Raw genomic sequence first — 16618 nt, 5'->3', positions numbered from 1 at the left:
TGAAATTGAAGTATTACAGGATGGTCATGATATTGAAAAGAGTGCTTCTAAAATACAGAAAGTGGATAAAATGCTTCTGAATTAGAACTGTCACTGGGAGAGGATCTTGAATTACCAGGCTGCTCTGTCCTTCGGCATTAGGAGGTTTCTTTCTCCTCCCCCACTTTTTTTTTCCTTTTAGCTCAGAACAAGATAAAAGGTTTTCCTTCTTCAAATTCAAATAGCTTTTTAACTCAAAATTTTCAAATATTGAACTGAACTAGTATAATAAACTGAAAGAAAATGTTTCTTTCTCCATCTCCAGTCAATGCTATTGTTTCAGTAAATAACGTTTTTCAGATACACATAAGCTCTTTCTAGTATGTGTTTAGGCATTCTTGTCCAGCTAGCTTGTTAAATAAGTTAAACTTAGGAGCTTGCTTTTCTCTGGTTTGTATTAGACTTCAGAGGTATTCCCAAATCATGCAAGCGAAATCAAGTATACTATACAAGTTCCTTCCAGTAAACATTAAGACATCTTGTGATCTCATCCTTCATGCATTCCATTTTCTGTGCCTGATTTAGGCAGAAAATAATAGCAGAAAGATAGCCTGATTTAGCTTCCCCTTATCCCATCTTCCTTGAAAAGCTGGAGAGACTGAAGGAGTGTCACTTACTTGGCAGACTCTTAAGAGAACTTTACTGGATCCCCTTTCTCTCCAGGACCATCTTCCATGGTATTCTTCCAGCGCTGTTCCCTGATCAGACCAAAGTCTGATCCCCTGAAGCCCAGGGTGATGTGTGATTCTGCTATCTGCCTTGTTCCTTCATGTCAGGGATCAAGATGAACTCCTCCATCTCATGATCTTTGTAGCCTAGGCTTCCCCTCAGTCTTTGTATCTCTGACCAGTTCTTTGATATTTGTAACTCTGAGGTACAGCAGAACACCTTCCCATTGTCTCATTGATCGCTGGTGTTGGCAGTCATTAATGTACTTGGAAATCGCCTGTATCCTGCTGCATTTCCTCTCCAGTAGACACTGAGGTGGTTAAAGTCTTACATGAGGACTGACACCTATGAATATGAAGCTCCTTCTTCTTGTCTGAAGGTTGTATTATCCTTTGCTTCATCCTTCCCGTAGCAGACACCAACTTCAATGTTGCCACATTGCTCTACCTTCTAATCTTAAACCATAAGCTCTCAGCTGGCCCTCATCCCTCCACAGAGCTCCATGCACTCTAGTTGCTGTCGTTCATTAAGTTCAATTCTCCCTTCTCACCTTCTTGATCTGTCCCTCTTAAAAAGCCATGCCTCTTTAATTCCAATCAGATTGCACACCCCAATAGATTCTGCATTTGGAATAAACATAAAATGTATTTGTTCAGTACTAGGAAAGAAATTGTATCCCTTCCTGAGCTGAAGATTTGACTGTGGAATAGCTTAGGGCTTAAAAAAAGCCCAGCAAGTCTTTTGGGGCTTTGTTTTTATTTGGTTATATTTTAACTTTTTCTTCTTAGATTACAAGCTTTTTAGGGAGGAGTTATGTGTCTTGTCTTTCTCCACTTGAGTTTGATTACGAAAAACCCTATGGGTTTATCTCCTATGAGGACTTCTGAGCTGTAAACAGATGAGGAGAACTGCATAGTCATTAGCAAATGACTAGCAACACCATGTATTGTTTGAATGCTCCAAGTTGAGAAAACTGCTATTTAGCATAGGGCAATATTCTTTTTCTTTCTGTGGACTTCCTGGATGTGCTAGCTGAGATGTCAGGTAGGTGGATTTCAGCTAAAAAAAACCCAACCCAAACACATAAGTAATGTATTTTTCTTGTATTATTAAAACTAGGTTTCTTATTGTAGCATTTGTAACTGACTTCATGAATAGAAAATCAAATGATACTGTATCTAACTACTAATTGTTTATAATTATTTTCGTCCATTAATTACTCGTGCTTGATGTGTGAGCACATCTGAAAGTTAGCTACCCAAATTGGGTAGGTATTGTAAAAATACAAACAGATTATGCCTCTGAGATCTAAGCTCTGAATCACAAGTTATTGCTGGAAGAAAGCTTGTGTGTTTCTATAGTGGCCACCCATCTGGCTTTCTATTGAGGGAAAGTGTGAAGTGGAGACTCTGAAAGGTCGGTATAAGGGGTGGTGAACCTACCTGTTCCAATCAAGGTAGTGGCTAGAGCTTGGTCCAGCAAGCTTGAGGCAGCTACACAGACTGCTTGTGTTGGATATAGTGATATCTGTCCTGTTTGAAGTAGATTTCCATGAACTGTGAAGTTGTTGTATTTGTCTTTGGAACTCCTGTGGAGTAGAATGGGGATGTTAAAGGTTATTAAGATAGACCACTGAATGTGCAACTGTCTACTAAGGTGCCTGATTTAATAGGGGGGATAAGTGGATTGCAGTTCCCATTAACTTGCTAGAGAATAGTGTTTTAGTACCTTATGAAACATTTGGTGGGAACCTTAGTGTATTGCTGTCATCTAACCCTGCTTAACTGACAGCTGCCATGGCTCTGTTGGTGTGTGCCTCCATGTGACTCCTGCTTTCTCTTTGCCCTTTTTTGCGTGTGTAAAAGTATCAGTGTTCATACAATCATGGAATAGTTTGGGTTGGAGGAAATCTTAAAGATCATCTAATTCCAACACCTTCCATTAAACCAGATTGTTCAAAGCTCCATCCAACCTTGCCTTGAGCATTTCCAGGGCTGGGACATCTCAAGGCAACCTGCGCCAGAGTCTCACCACCCTCACAGGGAATACTTTCTTTCTAGTATCTGATCTAAATCTACCCTCTTGCAGTTTAAAGCCATTCCTCCTTGTCCTGTCACTACATGCCCTGGTAAAAAGTCCCTCTCCAGCTTTCTTGCAGGCCCCCTTTAGGTACTGGAAGGCTGCTAGAAGGTCTCTCCTCTCTCTCATTCAGGCTGAAGAAGCCAAATTCTCTCCAGCCCTCATGAGGACCAGGGCTTGTGAACATGAGGCCATTCCTATCTGTATAGAGGGCCTCATCCACCTACTCTTCCAGGCCAGGTGGCTTGTACCAGACCCCCACTATAATGTCACATGTCCCTGACCTCCCTTTAATCCTGACCCCTAAGCTCTTGGTCAGCTCCTCATCCATCCGCAACCAGAGTGCTACGCACTGCAGCTGGTCATCAACATAGAGGGTGATATCCCCATCCTCGTCTCCCCTTTGTGTCCTTCCCGAAGAGCCTGTATCCTTCCATTCCAACACTCCAGTCATAGGAGCCATCCCACCACATCTCTTGTGATGCCAGTTAGGTCATAGCTCCGCAGGTGTATGCATGTCTGTAACTTGTTTATTCCCCAACATTGATAATGGTGTTCAGCTTCGCTGGCCTTAGTGATGATGGAAGCTACCATGTAAATATGGTTCATTAACTTTTATTGGTGTGTTGTGCAGTTCTCCTCAGCACAGGGTTAAATCTCACAATGCTTTTTATATGACCAGCTGATACCTAGTTGATTTTATGGCTCCCACTCTTGCAGATACAGTGTGCTGGTGGTGACAATAGCAGGAAGATTATCACAAACAAAGGAAAGCATGTAGTTAGTCCTAGTTTCTCTATTCTTCCCTACGTTGTTGAAATACCTAGAGAGATATATCTGAGGTATCAAACAAGCCGTAAGTCATCGTTGTGACTTATGAGATTTGGTCATGTGAAGTGTCAGAAAGAAAGCATGCCTATTTGTGCTGCTGAGCAGCTTTTACAGTGTTGCAGCCAGGTTCTGCCTGAAGAGCAAAGTTCAGCTCATCAATATAGCGATGGCTGCAATTCTTCACTTGGGCTGTCCTCATACGGCAGAGTTCCAGAAATGCAGTCAGTAAATTTTGAGCTCCCTCAAATAGATGTATATCTGCAGAGCATACCCCCCCCCCCCCCCCCCCCAAAAAAGAAAGGTATGTGCTGGAACATTGTCTCAAGTCACCTGTGGATAGCATAAGAAACATCAGACCATTAAAAAAAAAAAAGTGCAATTTATGCCTTCTCCAATATTCCAGCCTGCTGACTGCCTGCTCTCTGTGGGTTCTGTGTCCTGTTTCCATACAACGCGATGGGTTTACCTCTCTTTCCATGTCATACCCCACACCTTCGCGCATGCTTAAATCGTTCTCTCTGCATTACTGTCCAGTATGTGAGATTTTTAAAACCTCCTTAGACATCTGTTTACACAATGCAAACATGGGAGCCTGTTGTCTAGAGACCTAAGTCCCTCTCCGCAGTGTACTGGTGTGCAGTAAACGTAAACTTACCATCACCTGTGGTCTACATGGTAATGAGAAGGCTGTGATTTATGCAGTGTTTTCCACAGGTTGGAATAATGGGACAACAGCAAAGTATGGCAGATGTCCTGTGTATGAATGTCTGGACTGTTGCATGTTACTGTTTTTCTAATAATTATTTCTACTTTCAGCTCCACTTGAAAACATACTTCTATTAGGCTACAGAGTGAGCTGCTGTGTTATGTTCCGCCCTGTTTCCATGTTTGTATTTTTCAAAAATCAAAGGCTGTCTTTTGGTAGCTAAAATGTGCATCTAAGTGATGGAAAGAAAAATTAAACTGCCTCCAACTCTTTATTCCTACATATATCTCACCCCATGTATTTCAGAAAAATGTAAAATCAAAGACTTCAGAGGCTTTTAGCACAAAAGATGAAATTCTTAACCCAGAAAAAGAATGGTGTGTTATTCTCCCTCCTTCCCCCCCTCTTTTGCTGTGAAGGACATATTGTCGATTAAGTAGAATATGGTTTGTCTTTTTATGAATTGACTAAAAAGGCTACAAGGTTGTTATTTTTTGGAAAGATAAAAGATGGACACTTGAATCATTTGGTTTTTATTTCTTCATTTTATTAAACTAGGAGAGGATGTTTACATTGATTAATAAGGAAGAGCGATAACTCTGTTTGTCAATGGAAAGAAAGAGGCTTCTGAACGCTAGCTGCTTGTTCCTGTCATACTGAGAGCATTAATGGGCACCAGCTGGGCTGTAGCTATAGCAGCTTCACCACTTCAGCCTTGCACAGCAAGAGCTGCTGTGGCAGTGCTGCAGAAGGGCCTCCTGTGCAGATTTAGGAAGTATACACTTCAGTTGTTGTTCCCTGGGCAACAGAATAGCTGCAGCCAGCTGGCTTTGCACCACCTGAGCTGATCAAAGAGCAAAACCTGTCAGGCACTGATACTTCAGCTCCTTCAGCTTCGGTGTGAATGTCTGCAGGCAGTGATGTAGGAAGCATTGTCATTCAGGTTTCAAGGTTAAATACAGGGGAATGAAGTAGAATGACAGCAGAAAGTAAAATGAAAACATGGTTCCTGTAGATACCACCATATGATGTGTATAGCTATTGATTTAAGAAAATAAATTTGAAAATACTGAATTACTAATGTACATACAAAATGTGTTTAGAAATTATTCGAAAAGCAAATAGGAGACAAGCAATAACCGGCTGGAATTTTGGGAGAAGGAAAAACAATCAAGGGGGATTTATCACACGTGTTTAGTTCAGAAAAATCATAATGAAAGACTGAACAGAACAATTAATGCTTTGTAAAATTATATAATTAGGGAGAGCTGGGCAGAGCAGGATCTGGTCTGCCTTGGGCGACTGCTGTAAGCTTCTGACAGCACAAGACTGCAGTTGCTCTGTATGTCAGAGCATGCTTCAGTGGTGTGATAGGTTTTATTCAGCAAGTGGCGCCAGAAGAATGAAAGGTGGATGATTGAACAGCAGTGAGCTGTAATGCTGGCTGATGTGGACCTGTTTAATTGGGATCAAAATCCACTTGAGTCTGCTGGATGGGGGTGGGAGGAGCAGGTGGTAGTATTTCTTATGTGTCCATTTAACTCTGTTCTTACACTTTTCTCTTTATGGCAACACCTACTAAAAACTTAGCTTAAGAGAAGGGTTAACTTCTTAAGATCCTGTTTTAAACTTTGTTATCAAATAATAAAGATTGACTTGTTTTTAATCACTCATCATTTTCCTTTATTTTTTCTAACATGTCTGTTTGCTGCCTGTAAAAGATACTAACTTCACTTTTGAAGAAATGACTCCAGTGGGTGAACTGGTAGCAGGCAGCACGGATAAGTGATAGTACTTACTGACTTCTGCCGATTTCTGGGTGTGCCTCAATCCACACCTGAAAGAGGAAGGCAAATGGAGCCAATGGGTGGGTTTCTGTGTGTACTCAGACCTCTTCTTTGTTGAAACTGCGGAGTATTGATTAGCATCTGTACTTCCGGTGAGGATTTGTTTTTTATACTCCATATATATCTTTTGGGTTTTCTATTTAATATTTTAGTAACACATGTCTCCACTTTCAGGTGGGCTGTTTTTTTTTTGCCTTTTTTTCTTTTGTGTATGTTAAGACTCAAACCATGAAGCCGTTAAGTAGGATAGTTTCTTTCTGCAGCTTCCTTTAAAAAAACATATTTGGGGAGGGAGAATTTTCTTAAAGGGATTCAGTGTAAGAAAACGATGAAATTACTGGGTTCTCTTCAATTAGAAAATCACTTATAGCTCCAACATAGCAAATATGGCTTTTTGTTCTCAAGAATATAAAACCAAATAGAGGTCTAAGTGAGAACAGTTAGTCACTACAATGACAAACTAGACTGCATCTTTCTCATGCATCTGTTCTGATTTATTGCACCAGTTTTCCAGATTTCAATTGGTTTCTTAGTATGTTTACTGGGATTGCATGTAATGTCCTTTTTAAAGCTATTACAGTTTATTTTCTTTAATAAGTATCGTTCAAAGAGTTTGTATAAATATGATTGCTCAGTTGAGTTCTTTGTAGTTTTGCAGTCTGTGGCATTTTCTTAAGGAATCTTTGCGATAACTCTGAATGACTTAAAAGTTTAGGTTCTTCTCCCTAAATCCGGAAATGTGATGGAGCTCACTTCTCTCATTATGTGAGTCTCTAACTGTAGGAATTGCTGCAGCAAAATCAAGGGTTGTGTGAAGTGCATAGACAATCCCTTCTACCTTAAAAATCTTCAAATTCATAAACAAACAAAAAGTAACTTACCAGAAGGGCAGGAGTGACTTTTTGTCCGGAGCAAATGCATTCCATCTGGAATCAGCAGTCTGTGTTCTTATAGCCACGTTTTTCTTTTTGCACCTAATCCCAAAATGATTGTGTAGTTGTTAAGGAATGTGTGCTGGCTACTGCGTTCCACCAGCAACAGTACAGTGAATTGATCTATTGTGTGTGACGTAACTCTATAAAGGAGTAACGAGTACTTGTAGTTAATGTTATGTATGTGTTTCTTTTCAAACTCTCATTAATAACTTCCTGTTAATGTTTACTTTTTGAGCAGGTTTTTTTTTTCCAGGCTTATTCCTTTCTCAGAGGTGACTAAGTTGGAGCAGCTCTCCAAGGGGTACAGTGTTTGGAGGAAGATAAACGGGATGCTTCACTTGTCTGCAACTTTTACTTTTTTTCAGTGTTGGAACAGCTGGTAGTAGAAAGCTGAAAATTGTCATGGAAATAGCCCTCATTGAGAAGCTCTTTTGAGTGCTGCAGTGAAAATTGGTATTGATTTGACCAAGTTGTGACCCTTTGCAAATTGCACGCTCTTCATGCAGAGAGTTTTCTCACTTGCTTGACTTGTAAAGTAGGCGTCTAAAGACAGCCTCATGCTCTGTAGCCATGGTTATCTCTCTTAGGCTTTGTCTGAACTCACCAAAGTTTGTTTCCTGTGGTTGGTTACTGCACCCTCATTCCTGCCAGCATCATGTGTAGTTCCCTCCTAACTTTGTGCTGTCAAAATGTGGGGTTATTTGCTTATTTCTTGAATTCTGGTTTGCTTGTTTGTAAACCTGGATCATTTCAACAGAACCAGGTAGATGAAACTGTACAATCATTGTAGCAGATGGTATTCTCTATCCAGGAGACAGTATTGATGAACTTGGGAAACGGTGCTTAAAAGGGAGTTGTTGCAGTTGGAATAGTACATCTAGCTCTCTACATCTAGATGTGATTTTGTATGTATATGTGCAGTAGAGTGATGTGAAGAGAGTAAAAGATGGGAAAATCTGGAGTTTCTCTTTGCCTGTAGCTATTCTAGGTAAGCAATGGCACTACAGAGGTGGTAGTGAAATTACTTAGTAATACTGGATTTTAAAATTGTGATATCACTGGGGAAATAAGGCTATACAGGTAACTCCAGAAATACCATACACTGCTAGCGAGCTTGTCATATAGCCATGAGCAGCTTGTTGTGGGATTTGGATTTCTATGCAGTGAGAGTTATCTTGTGTCTATGGATACGTGTAGATTCATTGTTAGTGGTTACTTGATTAAGAAGAATTGTGACACGCAGAAAAGCTCTACTTCACAAGTCTAAGAGTGACACATTCACTCAGCAGTAGCATTTGCTTTCTCTTTTACCAGGGAGAAAATGGTATATTTTAAAAAAATCGTTATATAAAGGGAAATTAAGCCTTCCTTAAGGCTAGCCATATCTAAAATTACTTCTATGGGAGGCCACGGCAATTCCACTTTGATTTCACACATCGGGGAATTAATAAAGTGTCAGAACTTTAGATAACTACATAAAAAGTGAAAGAAGAAATTAATACCGCTCTGAATCAAGTCTCTGTTTTACAGATTTCAGCCATGTATCTAATTCTGGAATTCATCCAAAAATTAAAATTAGAATCTGAACATTTGTGATGCACGTACAGTTGTTCATGATGGATGGTCATTCAGCTGCTGGAAAGCAGTCTGTCATTTTCTGTGAGCATCTTCAAAACCAGCTGAAAGCAGAGAATAATGTCTGTGCTGAGTGTTAAGGAGTTGTATGTGTTGGCTTTTAGTATTGTCCCTTTCTGATGCCCAGTGAATTTTATCCTTCACCACTAGTCTTGATGAAGTGAAACAGGCATGGACTGGCACAAAATTCTGCATGTGAATTTCTGTGCCAGCCTGTACGTCAGACCTCACTGAGCATTTCTGAATTAAAAATAGGTAGGTATTTTTTAATTTCTGTATCTGTAAATGTGGGCAGAAGAAAGTAACTAATTCCACAATTTGAGAAAGAATGACTACTGTGCTGTTGGGATCCCTAGTAAGTTTGATAGGTATCCTTAGTTTTAGAATTGTATTTTAAAGATATGTTCTAATATACAAGACTTAGAGCAATCTTTCTAGTGATAAAAATTTAATATAAAAAAATGATTGCTTACCATACTACATAATAACAGCCATTAATACAGAAATCTGTGGTCAAATTACGTTTGAAAAAGCTAAGCTTCTCTTGCATTCTCGAAGAGCAAATGGCATCAGATACACATCATATCAGAGCAGCTGAACAGCTTTCCAGAGAGGACACAATATGTTGAACTCTAAGAAATGGCACAGATAGGTCTGCAAAATCTGGAAATCTGATAACTTGTTTTCACTACTGCAGCAAATCTCATCTGCCTGGAGTATCAAGGTACATTTCAATCTTGCTCCTTAGGAGCATCTGTAGTAATAATTTGAAAACAAATGCAGAACCTATGTAGAATTGCTGTTCACATTAAAAATTCAAGCAGATTCATTTCATTGCTGGCTTTTGACGATTTTCAAAATGCCTAAGTATTATAGGAGCCTCAGTGACATCAAGTTTCAGGGGGATTTCAATGTGAATATATGATATAAAAGGGCTATAATCTTACTGGCATCATGGAGATATGGGATGGCTCCTGTGACTGGAGTATTGGAATGGAAGGATACAGGCTCTTCAGGAAGGAACACAGGGGAGTTGAGGATGCGGTGTCACCTTCCGTGTTAATGACAAGCTGGAGTGGATGGGGGTGGATGAGGAGCTGACCCAAGAGTCAGGATCTACCAGCCTGATATCTGTTAGAGAAAAAACACAGCAGGGTGTAAGCTATACATGAGGTTTTGGGAATGCATGGATGATAAATTCCTTCGAGTGTTTGAAGATCCAGTGAGGAGAAGTGCTTGTTCTCACCAGCAAGGAGCGGCTGGTGGGGAATGTGAAGCTCAAGGGTAGCCTTGGCTGCAATGATCATGAAATGGTGAAGTTCAAGATCCTTAGGGTGGTGAGGAGGATGCACAGGAAGCTCACTACCCTGGACTTCGGGAGAGCAGACTTTGGCCTCTTCAGGGATCTGCTTGATAGAGTACCATGGGATAAAGCCCTGGAGGGAAGAGGGAAACAGTCTGGTGGAAGTTGTCCCTACCTATTGCAGGGGGATTTGAACTAGGTGATCTTTAGGGTCCTTTCCAACTCAGACTGTTCTAAGATTCTGACATACGCATTTGTTTTTTCCCTTTGGCCTCGCTCAATCTTCAAGCCAGTGCTTGTTTAATTGTTTTAGGGTCTTCAATCTGGAAAACTGATCGTGCAAGAAACTGAACTTTTTTAAAAAGTTACGTCATAGGAACACACCAGCAGAATTTCAAAATGTTGCAGTTTTACAAAGTTAAAATGGCGTTTCTAGGCAGTATTAAGACACGTGCTTCTCTGCTGAGAGAAAAGATGGCTTGAGCATGTGTTTCTCTTCACCTGCCCCCATCTAAAACCTTTGTTGCACAAAGGTATAATCCTTAGCATTTCAATCTTTTTATGGAATATAAATTTGCTGTTGCACTTCAGTCTTTGTTTTTCAGTCTTCACTCAACTGATTTGGCATAAGCACAAGTAATTTATTGTTTGTTAAGGGTAAGAATCCATCGTAATATATGTAATACGATGTGTTACATATATTAATATGTAATAATTCTTCTTCTGTGTAACTATTCTTCTTCTGTTGCCTAAGAACAGACAAGGAGAGCTGCAGTCATGCAGAGGGTATTGCAGAGGGTATTACAGAGGTTTGTTTCCCTTTCCTTTCTGTTACTTGAAAGAAAGTTAAACTTGCCCATTGTGTATTTGCAAGTTCTTTGCATTGTGGGTATGTATATGATAGCTTCCCACTGCTTCCTGAGTAGATGCAGGGCAAAGAAGTGTTCATACACTCAGTCCATATTTTAGCAACTGCAGTATTTGATATAATTTTGGGAGCATGTGAACATCTTCCACTGGCAGCAAAAGTTGAAACTGCATGAATATGCTGTAGTCCAAGGAATGTCAGTTTGTCAAAAAGAATATGGAGTGGGAGGTGATCATGCAAGTTGTAGTGCCCCTTTCACAATTATCAGAGAATTTTAAGGGAAAAAACCAACCAATGAACCAAAAAAAAACCCGTGGAGCAACACAGCAGATTTTTGTAACTGAAATGTTACAACTCTGAACTGAATCCGAACAAAGATAATGCAACATCAGTGTCAGATATTGCTGTTAGTGTCTCACGTAAGAGTGGAAAGGGCCTCTTGGTTTCTGTGTTCAGATACCTGCTGTGTAAGGTATCCGTCATAATCTCATTATACTTAAATATATTCTAGTAAGAGTAACTTTAACTATTGTTCCCTTTTGATATAATTTAAAATCAGTCTAATTTCTTTTTTAAAATCTCTCCGCATAAAAATTTCTATTCATTAGCCAGCTAGTAAATGAAAAAGTAGACTTTACAAGTAATAGTTAATTCAGTTGATTTTTAAATTGTCATGCATTGTACTGTAAGTTTTCAGCATCTATTTCTAGCTACCGATTTCTAGCTAGTTTGCACCTTGTAGATTAAATTTCAACTTAAAAAAAAAAGTAATCAGGAGGTCATATTTATTAGGCAGTTCTTGGACAAGATTACATGTATCGGTGTATTCAAAAGTGTGGTGTGGGAGCTACTTCTCCTAAAATCTCAGCTTTCTGAACGTTGAACTTCATGACATTTCAAGGCTGTCTTAAGACTTGTGGTGCTGTGCTGAGAGGAAGGATGGCTTGAGAAACATGTAGTTTGTTTTCCACTATTTGCTTTTGTGATTCTCCACATAGATCTTGTTATTAGTAGAAAAGCTAATGCTTTATATGTATGATACAGACCTTTTGGTAATCATAATCTACCAGAAACTTCCCTGTGGTGTTCTTTAATGTTCTGTCACATACTGAGTATTGAGGCAGAACACTGGATAGATCTTACCTTCTTTAACTATATTGCACTTTCATTTTAGTTTATTTATTATTTGTATGGTGTATAAAGCATGCTGCACATTGCTTTGCCCTTCGCTAAAGAAAGGCAGCCATTTGGTGTTGCTTCCTTCTCTTTGTTCAGTGGCATATAGATTTAATGTAAAGGATTTGCCTCAAATGATTTGGAAATAGCTGTTTAGTTAGCATGCACTACAATTAGTAAAAGTTCAGTTAAATGTTAAGAAGTGAGGGACTATCCATCATCTTTAGATGCATGGTCTCCTGATACTGTAGTCAAGTTGTATATGGCAAATTACTGTAGAACAGTTATGTGCATCATACATATATTTTACATTTAACACAGTCTACCAAATACCCAGTGCTTTTGTGTTCTGAATTCTGTGCTTGAATTTGAAGTCCACCTCCTACCCCTGTTTCTTTCTCACAGAAATGGCCTTTATCTCTTACTGGTTTGACCTAACTACCTATGATTTTTATTTCATTTGGCTACTTTTTAAACATGTGTACATTCTTGCATTTTGGGGTTATTTACTACCCATCAGTTGCTTTTTGTCCTATTCTCTATTGTTTGGGTGCTTTTTTTGCATATAGAATATCCAGATTGACAACCTTTATGATAAAGACGTTTTTAGCCCTGTTAATATCATTTTAGCCAAAGGCGGCCTTTTTCAGAGTTACTGTCCTTCCTCTTAAAAACACTCTCATTAAAATTGTTCCTGTTTCCTTTCAACTGATGTAAGTTGGTCATGTCTGCTCATGGCTCTGTAATCAGCCACTCGGCACTAAAATCAGCTAAAATGTACTTGGAGACAGAGCTGTGAGAGAAAGGCATGTGAAATGACCTAAGAACAGAAAACATGCCGTTCATTGCTGCTTGTCCTCTGGACTTCGTGTTTAACACATCCTCCAGCAGGTAGTTGCTCCCCCTGCTTTTGCTTAGCGTAGCTGTGGCTGGTTTCTTTGTTCCTGCTGTAGTGGGTAGTACTGACCTATTCATCTTCTGCAAACCCTGGACCAGCGGCTGGAACAACATGAACATATGCAGTGCTGCTCTGGTCTCCTCCCATTTTGCACTGCTACAAATTGCTATACTGGGTGATGGGCAATGCCATATGTGCATAGACCATATGGTATTTTCTTCTCAATCTACAGTTGGCTTGTTCATCATACATTGTAAAATTTTGCTATATGTGTGTAAGTTCAGTTTTTCTTTTGGAAGCTGCTTTTATGCACTAGCATTAGAGATGTGTACTTACATGGAAAACTTAATTTTGCGCTAAACAATTATTGGTAGTAAAGGATATGACATAATGCTGTAGATTCAATTGAAGATAGCTGTGAAAAGATAAAAATGAAAATGATGTCTAAATCCTTATTGTTAACGAATCAAGCAATGTAACTTGTTAGTCATTTCTAGTAACGTCAATATGGGAAATGACGCTTGGAAAACTTGCCTCCCAAAAAATTACGTTTTCATGAGCACTGAATTTTGCCTTTAAACAGGGAAAGCACACTAAATGTGTGCTAATTATGAGTTTTGCAGTGAGTTGACTAACCTGAGGTCTGTGTCCGTATCCACATTCTACATTCTTTGAATTCATCTGAGTATAATATTTTTAAATGTTTTAAACAGCAGATGTGCATTGCTTATAGATTTGTGTAAATGTTGATGCACTGTATACAAAATATGTCTCCCATACAATGATCTGTTGACATTATTCTCTGTTGCTTAGCTTCAGACAGTAAAGTCATGACATGTGCTGCTGTTTGGAGGATGCCGAAGGAATTGGAATCAGGCAGTCATGAATCCCCTGATGATTCATCAAGCAACACTCAAACCCTGGAGCTACTCTGTCACCTTGACAACACAGCCCATGGCAATATGGCCTGGTAGGATTCTGCATATTTTATACTCCTAGAAAAAGCCTAAAGGATAGACCTGTACTGTTAGTTTTGCACAGATTTGTATTGTAAAAGCTATGCTACACACTTTAAAACCATTCCATTAAAAAAAAAGGTACAAATTGGATTTTTAGCCCCAGATGTTTCATAGATTAAAAACATTTATTATAGTCCTGCAAACACATATGGAGTAACAGCCTGCATACTGTTTTAATGTCTTTCTCTCCACCTGCCCCCATCTAAAACCTTTGTTGCACAAAGGTATAATCCTTAGCATTTCAATCTTTTTATGGAATATAAATTTGATGTTACACTTCAGTCTTTGTTTTTCAGTCTTCACTCAACTGATTTGGCATAAGCACAAGTAATTTATTGTTTGTTAAGGGTAAGAATCCATCGTATTATATGGTGCCTGTTTAACTACTCTTTTCTGTTGCCTAAGAACAGATGAGGAGAGCTGCAGTCATGCAGAGGGTATTACAGAGGTTTGTTTCCCTTTCCTTTCTGTTACTTGAAAGAAAGTTAAACTTGTCCATTGTGTATTTGCAAGTTCTTTGCATTATGAGAATGAACATGACAGCTTCCCACTGCTTCCTGAACAGGTGCAGGGCATACCGTAAGTTTGAAGCATCTATTTCTAGCCACCATTTCTAGTTTGAGCCTTGCAGATTAAACTTCAACTGAAAACAAAAGTAAATAAAAGGTCGTATTTATTAGGCAGTTCTTGGGCATGATTGGAGAGATCAATGTACTCGGAAGTGTGTTGTCAGGGCTACTTTTTTTCTAAAATCTCAGCTTCCAGAATGTTGCATTTCTTCATGGTAGTATCTTTTAATTCTTTTAATTCATATGAATACTTCTCTTTATTAGTCTTGGTTATTTCAAAAAAATTCCCTTTTTATTGTTAAAATATTTTGATACTTAGTTTCCAAAATAGTTGGGAATATTATTTTTTGTTTTAGTCTTCACTGCTTACCCCTTAAGATTTGTGCTTTTTATCATTTAATTTTCCATAATCTGTTTCTGTCTGATGCTGGGATGCCAGAACTCTGTGTGGTAGCCTGATCACCAGAGGAGAAATGGGGGTATATCACTGCTTTGTATCAGGATGTGAATGCCAAAATTTTTTTTTGTTTTCTTCAATACAGCTTTCAGCAAGTTCATGTGCAGTTTTCTGTTTCCTATTGTCTGACTTTGTTCCGTAATAGTGCTCACAAATATCTTCTATCATTTAGTATCCATTATCTGTATATGTGTGTATATATACACATAAAGATCTGCAAATGTCCTGTGTCATAGAAAGTATAAACAGAACACTTGGCATTAGTACCCCTCACATGATCTCAAGCAAGCACAGCTGAGTTAGAGGATCTTGTTTTAGAGCAGGCTTTTCCATTCCTGCCTGAATCATAGTGGAAACAGTTCACATAAATGAGTAAAACAAACATTTTGTGCCAAATGTGTATCACTTGTAGGCCATGTCCCACTGAGTGGTGTGTTGACTATGAATAGCAACTTAAATATTCTTTTCTATTACACATTTTAGATGTTTAGAAAAAATATGAGACTGCTTTATACACTTACGGTACAACTGTTGTTACATCCAACCATAAATCAGAAAAGCAATTTTCCTCAATGCAAAGTGTAAATACTTTTGAAACTTGAATGTAAGACCAGCATTCTGGTGTACACAATCGCTTTGTCTGAGATCAGCAGTGGTCTGGCATCATGCACTTGCAGTAAGAAGGGTAACACTTATTCTGGCTCTGTTATTTGCCTTACTGTTAGAGCATTCTCTTGTACATTTTACTCACAAAACACAGGCTGAACACTGAACCCTGGGGTTCAATGTGACCACAGGCACTTTAAGGAGGTTGTCTAATCTGCAGAGTGCAGTAGAGTGATGTACCACAACTGCTACCCTGGTTAAGGATGGAAAAGTTTAGAAGTGATTCATCAGAAAGCATGCTTAAAAAAAGAAAAGAAAAAAATGTGATAAAAGCCCAGTGTATGTTTTTACTCCATCTTTATATGCTGGGCAGGGCAGAGTAATGTAGCTGACAGTACAGTTTAGAGATGCAGGGCGTAATGTTGATCTCAGCCTTTGTGGCACCTAGTGTGAATTTCTGTGATTTCAGACAGTAGCTCATGGGAAGGTATTTTGTGTGTCTCAGCATCTATGCACAGTTGCTTTACAATATTCATGGATCTGGGTTGTGGATCTTAAGTAATTGAGATTTGACTATAATTAAAAGGAAAAAGCAAAACTATTGAAAATACAATTGGTTGTACACTCTGACTGTCTCAGGGCTTTTGTTCATGTTTCCCCTGCTCTGCTATATTTCCTAACTTCCTCTTTTCTTTAAGGCTTATCTTGCATTGTTTTTCTCTTTTGTTAAGAAAGCCTGATAGTTGAAAAATTACCTCACGTTTTTCTATTTCTGGTATTAGGGAACACAAGGGGGAATTTTTTCCACATCTGGAGTGTCAGGTATTGGTTTTGCTCAACTGTTTACTAATGCCAAGAAGAAATGATCCTGTGTTTCTTTACCTTTATCTCATCTCCTTTATGGAAAACTGTGCTCTAATGTCTCTAAAATTTGTTACTAACTACTAGCAGGGCCATATTTAATACGAGTTCTCTTCTGTG

At 38.9% G+C, this 16618-nt stretch overlaps 1 protein-coding gene across 5 annotated transcripts in view; it reads left to right on the top strand.

Moving 5' to 3' along the window:
* The window catches only part of EIPR1 (EARP complex and GARP complex interacting protein 1), a 114150-nt gene that overhangs the window by 26178 nt on the left and 71354 nt on the right, over positions 1-16618 (top strand). For 4 of the 5 annotated variants that reach the window (XM_030490928.1, XM_030490929.1, XM_030490926.1 and 1 more), the window contains exon 4: positions 13800-13956. In XM_030490928.1, coding sequence (XP_030346788.1) covers positions 13800-13956 — 157 coding nt within the window. Of the gene's footprint in view, positions 1-12781; positions 13261-13799; positions 13957-16618 lie in introns of those variants that run through there. The other variant, XM_030490927.1, reaches the window with a different exon arrangement.

The sequence above is a fragment of the Strigops habroptila genome, chromosome 6 (genome assembly GCF_004027225.2).
Source record: "Strigops habroptila isolate Jane chromosome 6, bStrHab1.2.pri, whole genome shotgun sequence".
NCBI classification, from domain to species: domain Eukaryota; kingdom Metazoa; phylum Chordata; class Aves; order Psittaciformes; family Psittacidae; genus Strigops; species Strigops habroptila.
Note: the sequence above shows the minus strand (reverse complement) of the source record. Positions and strands in the feature narration are given on the sequence as shown.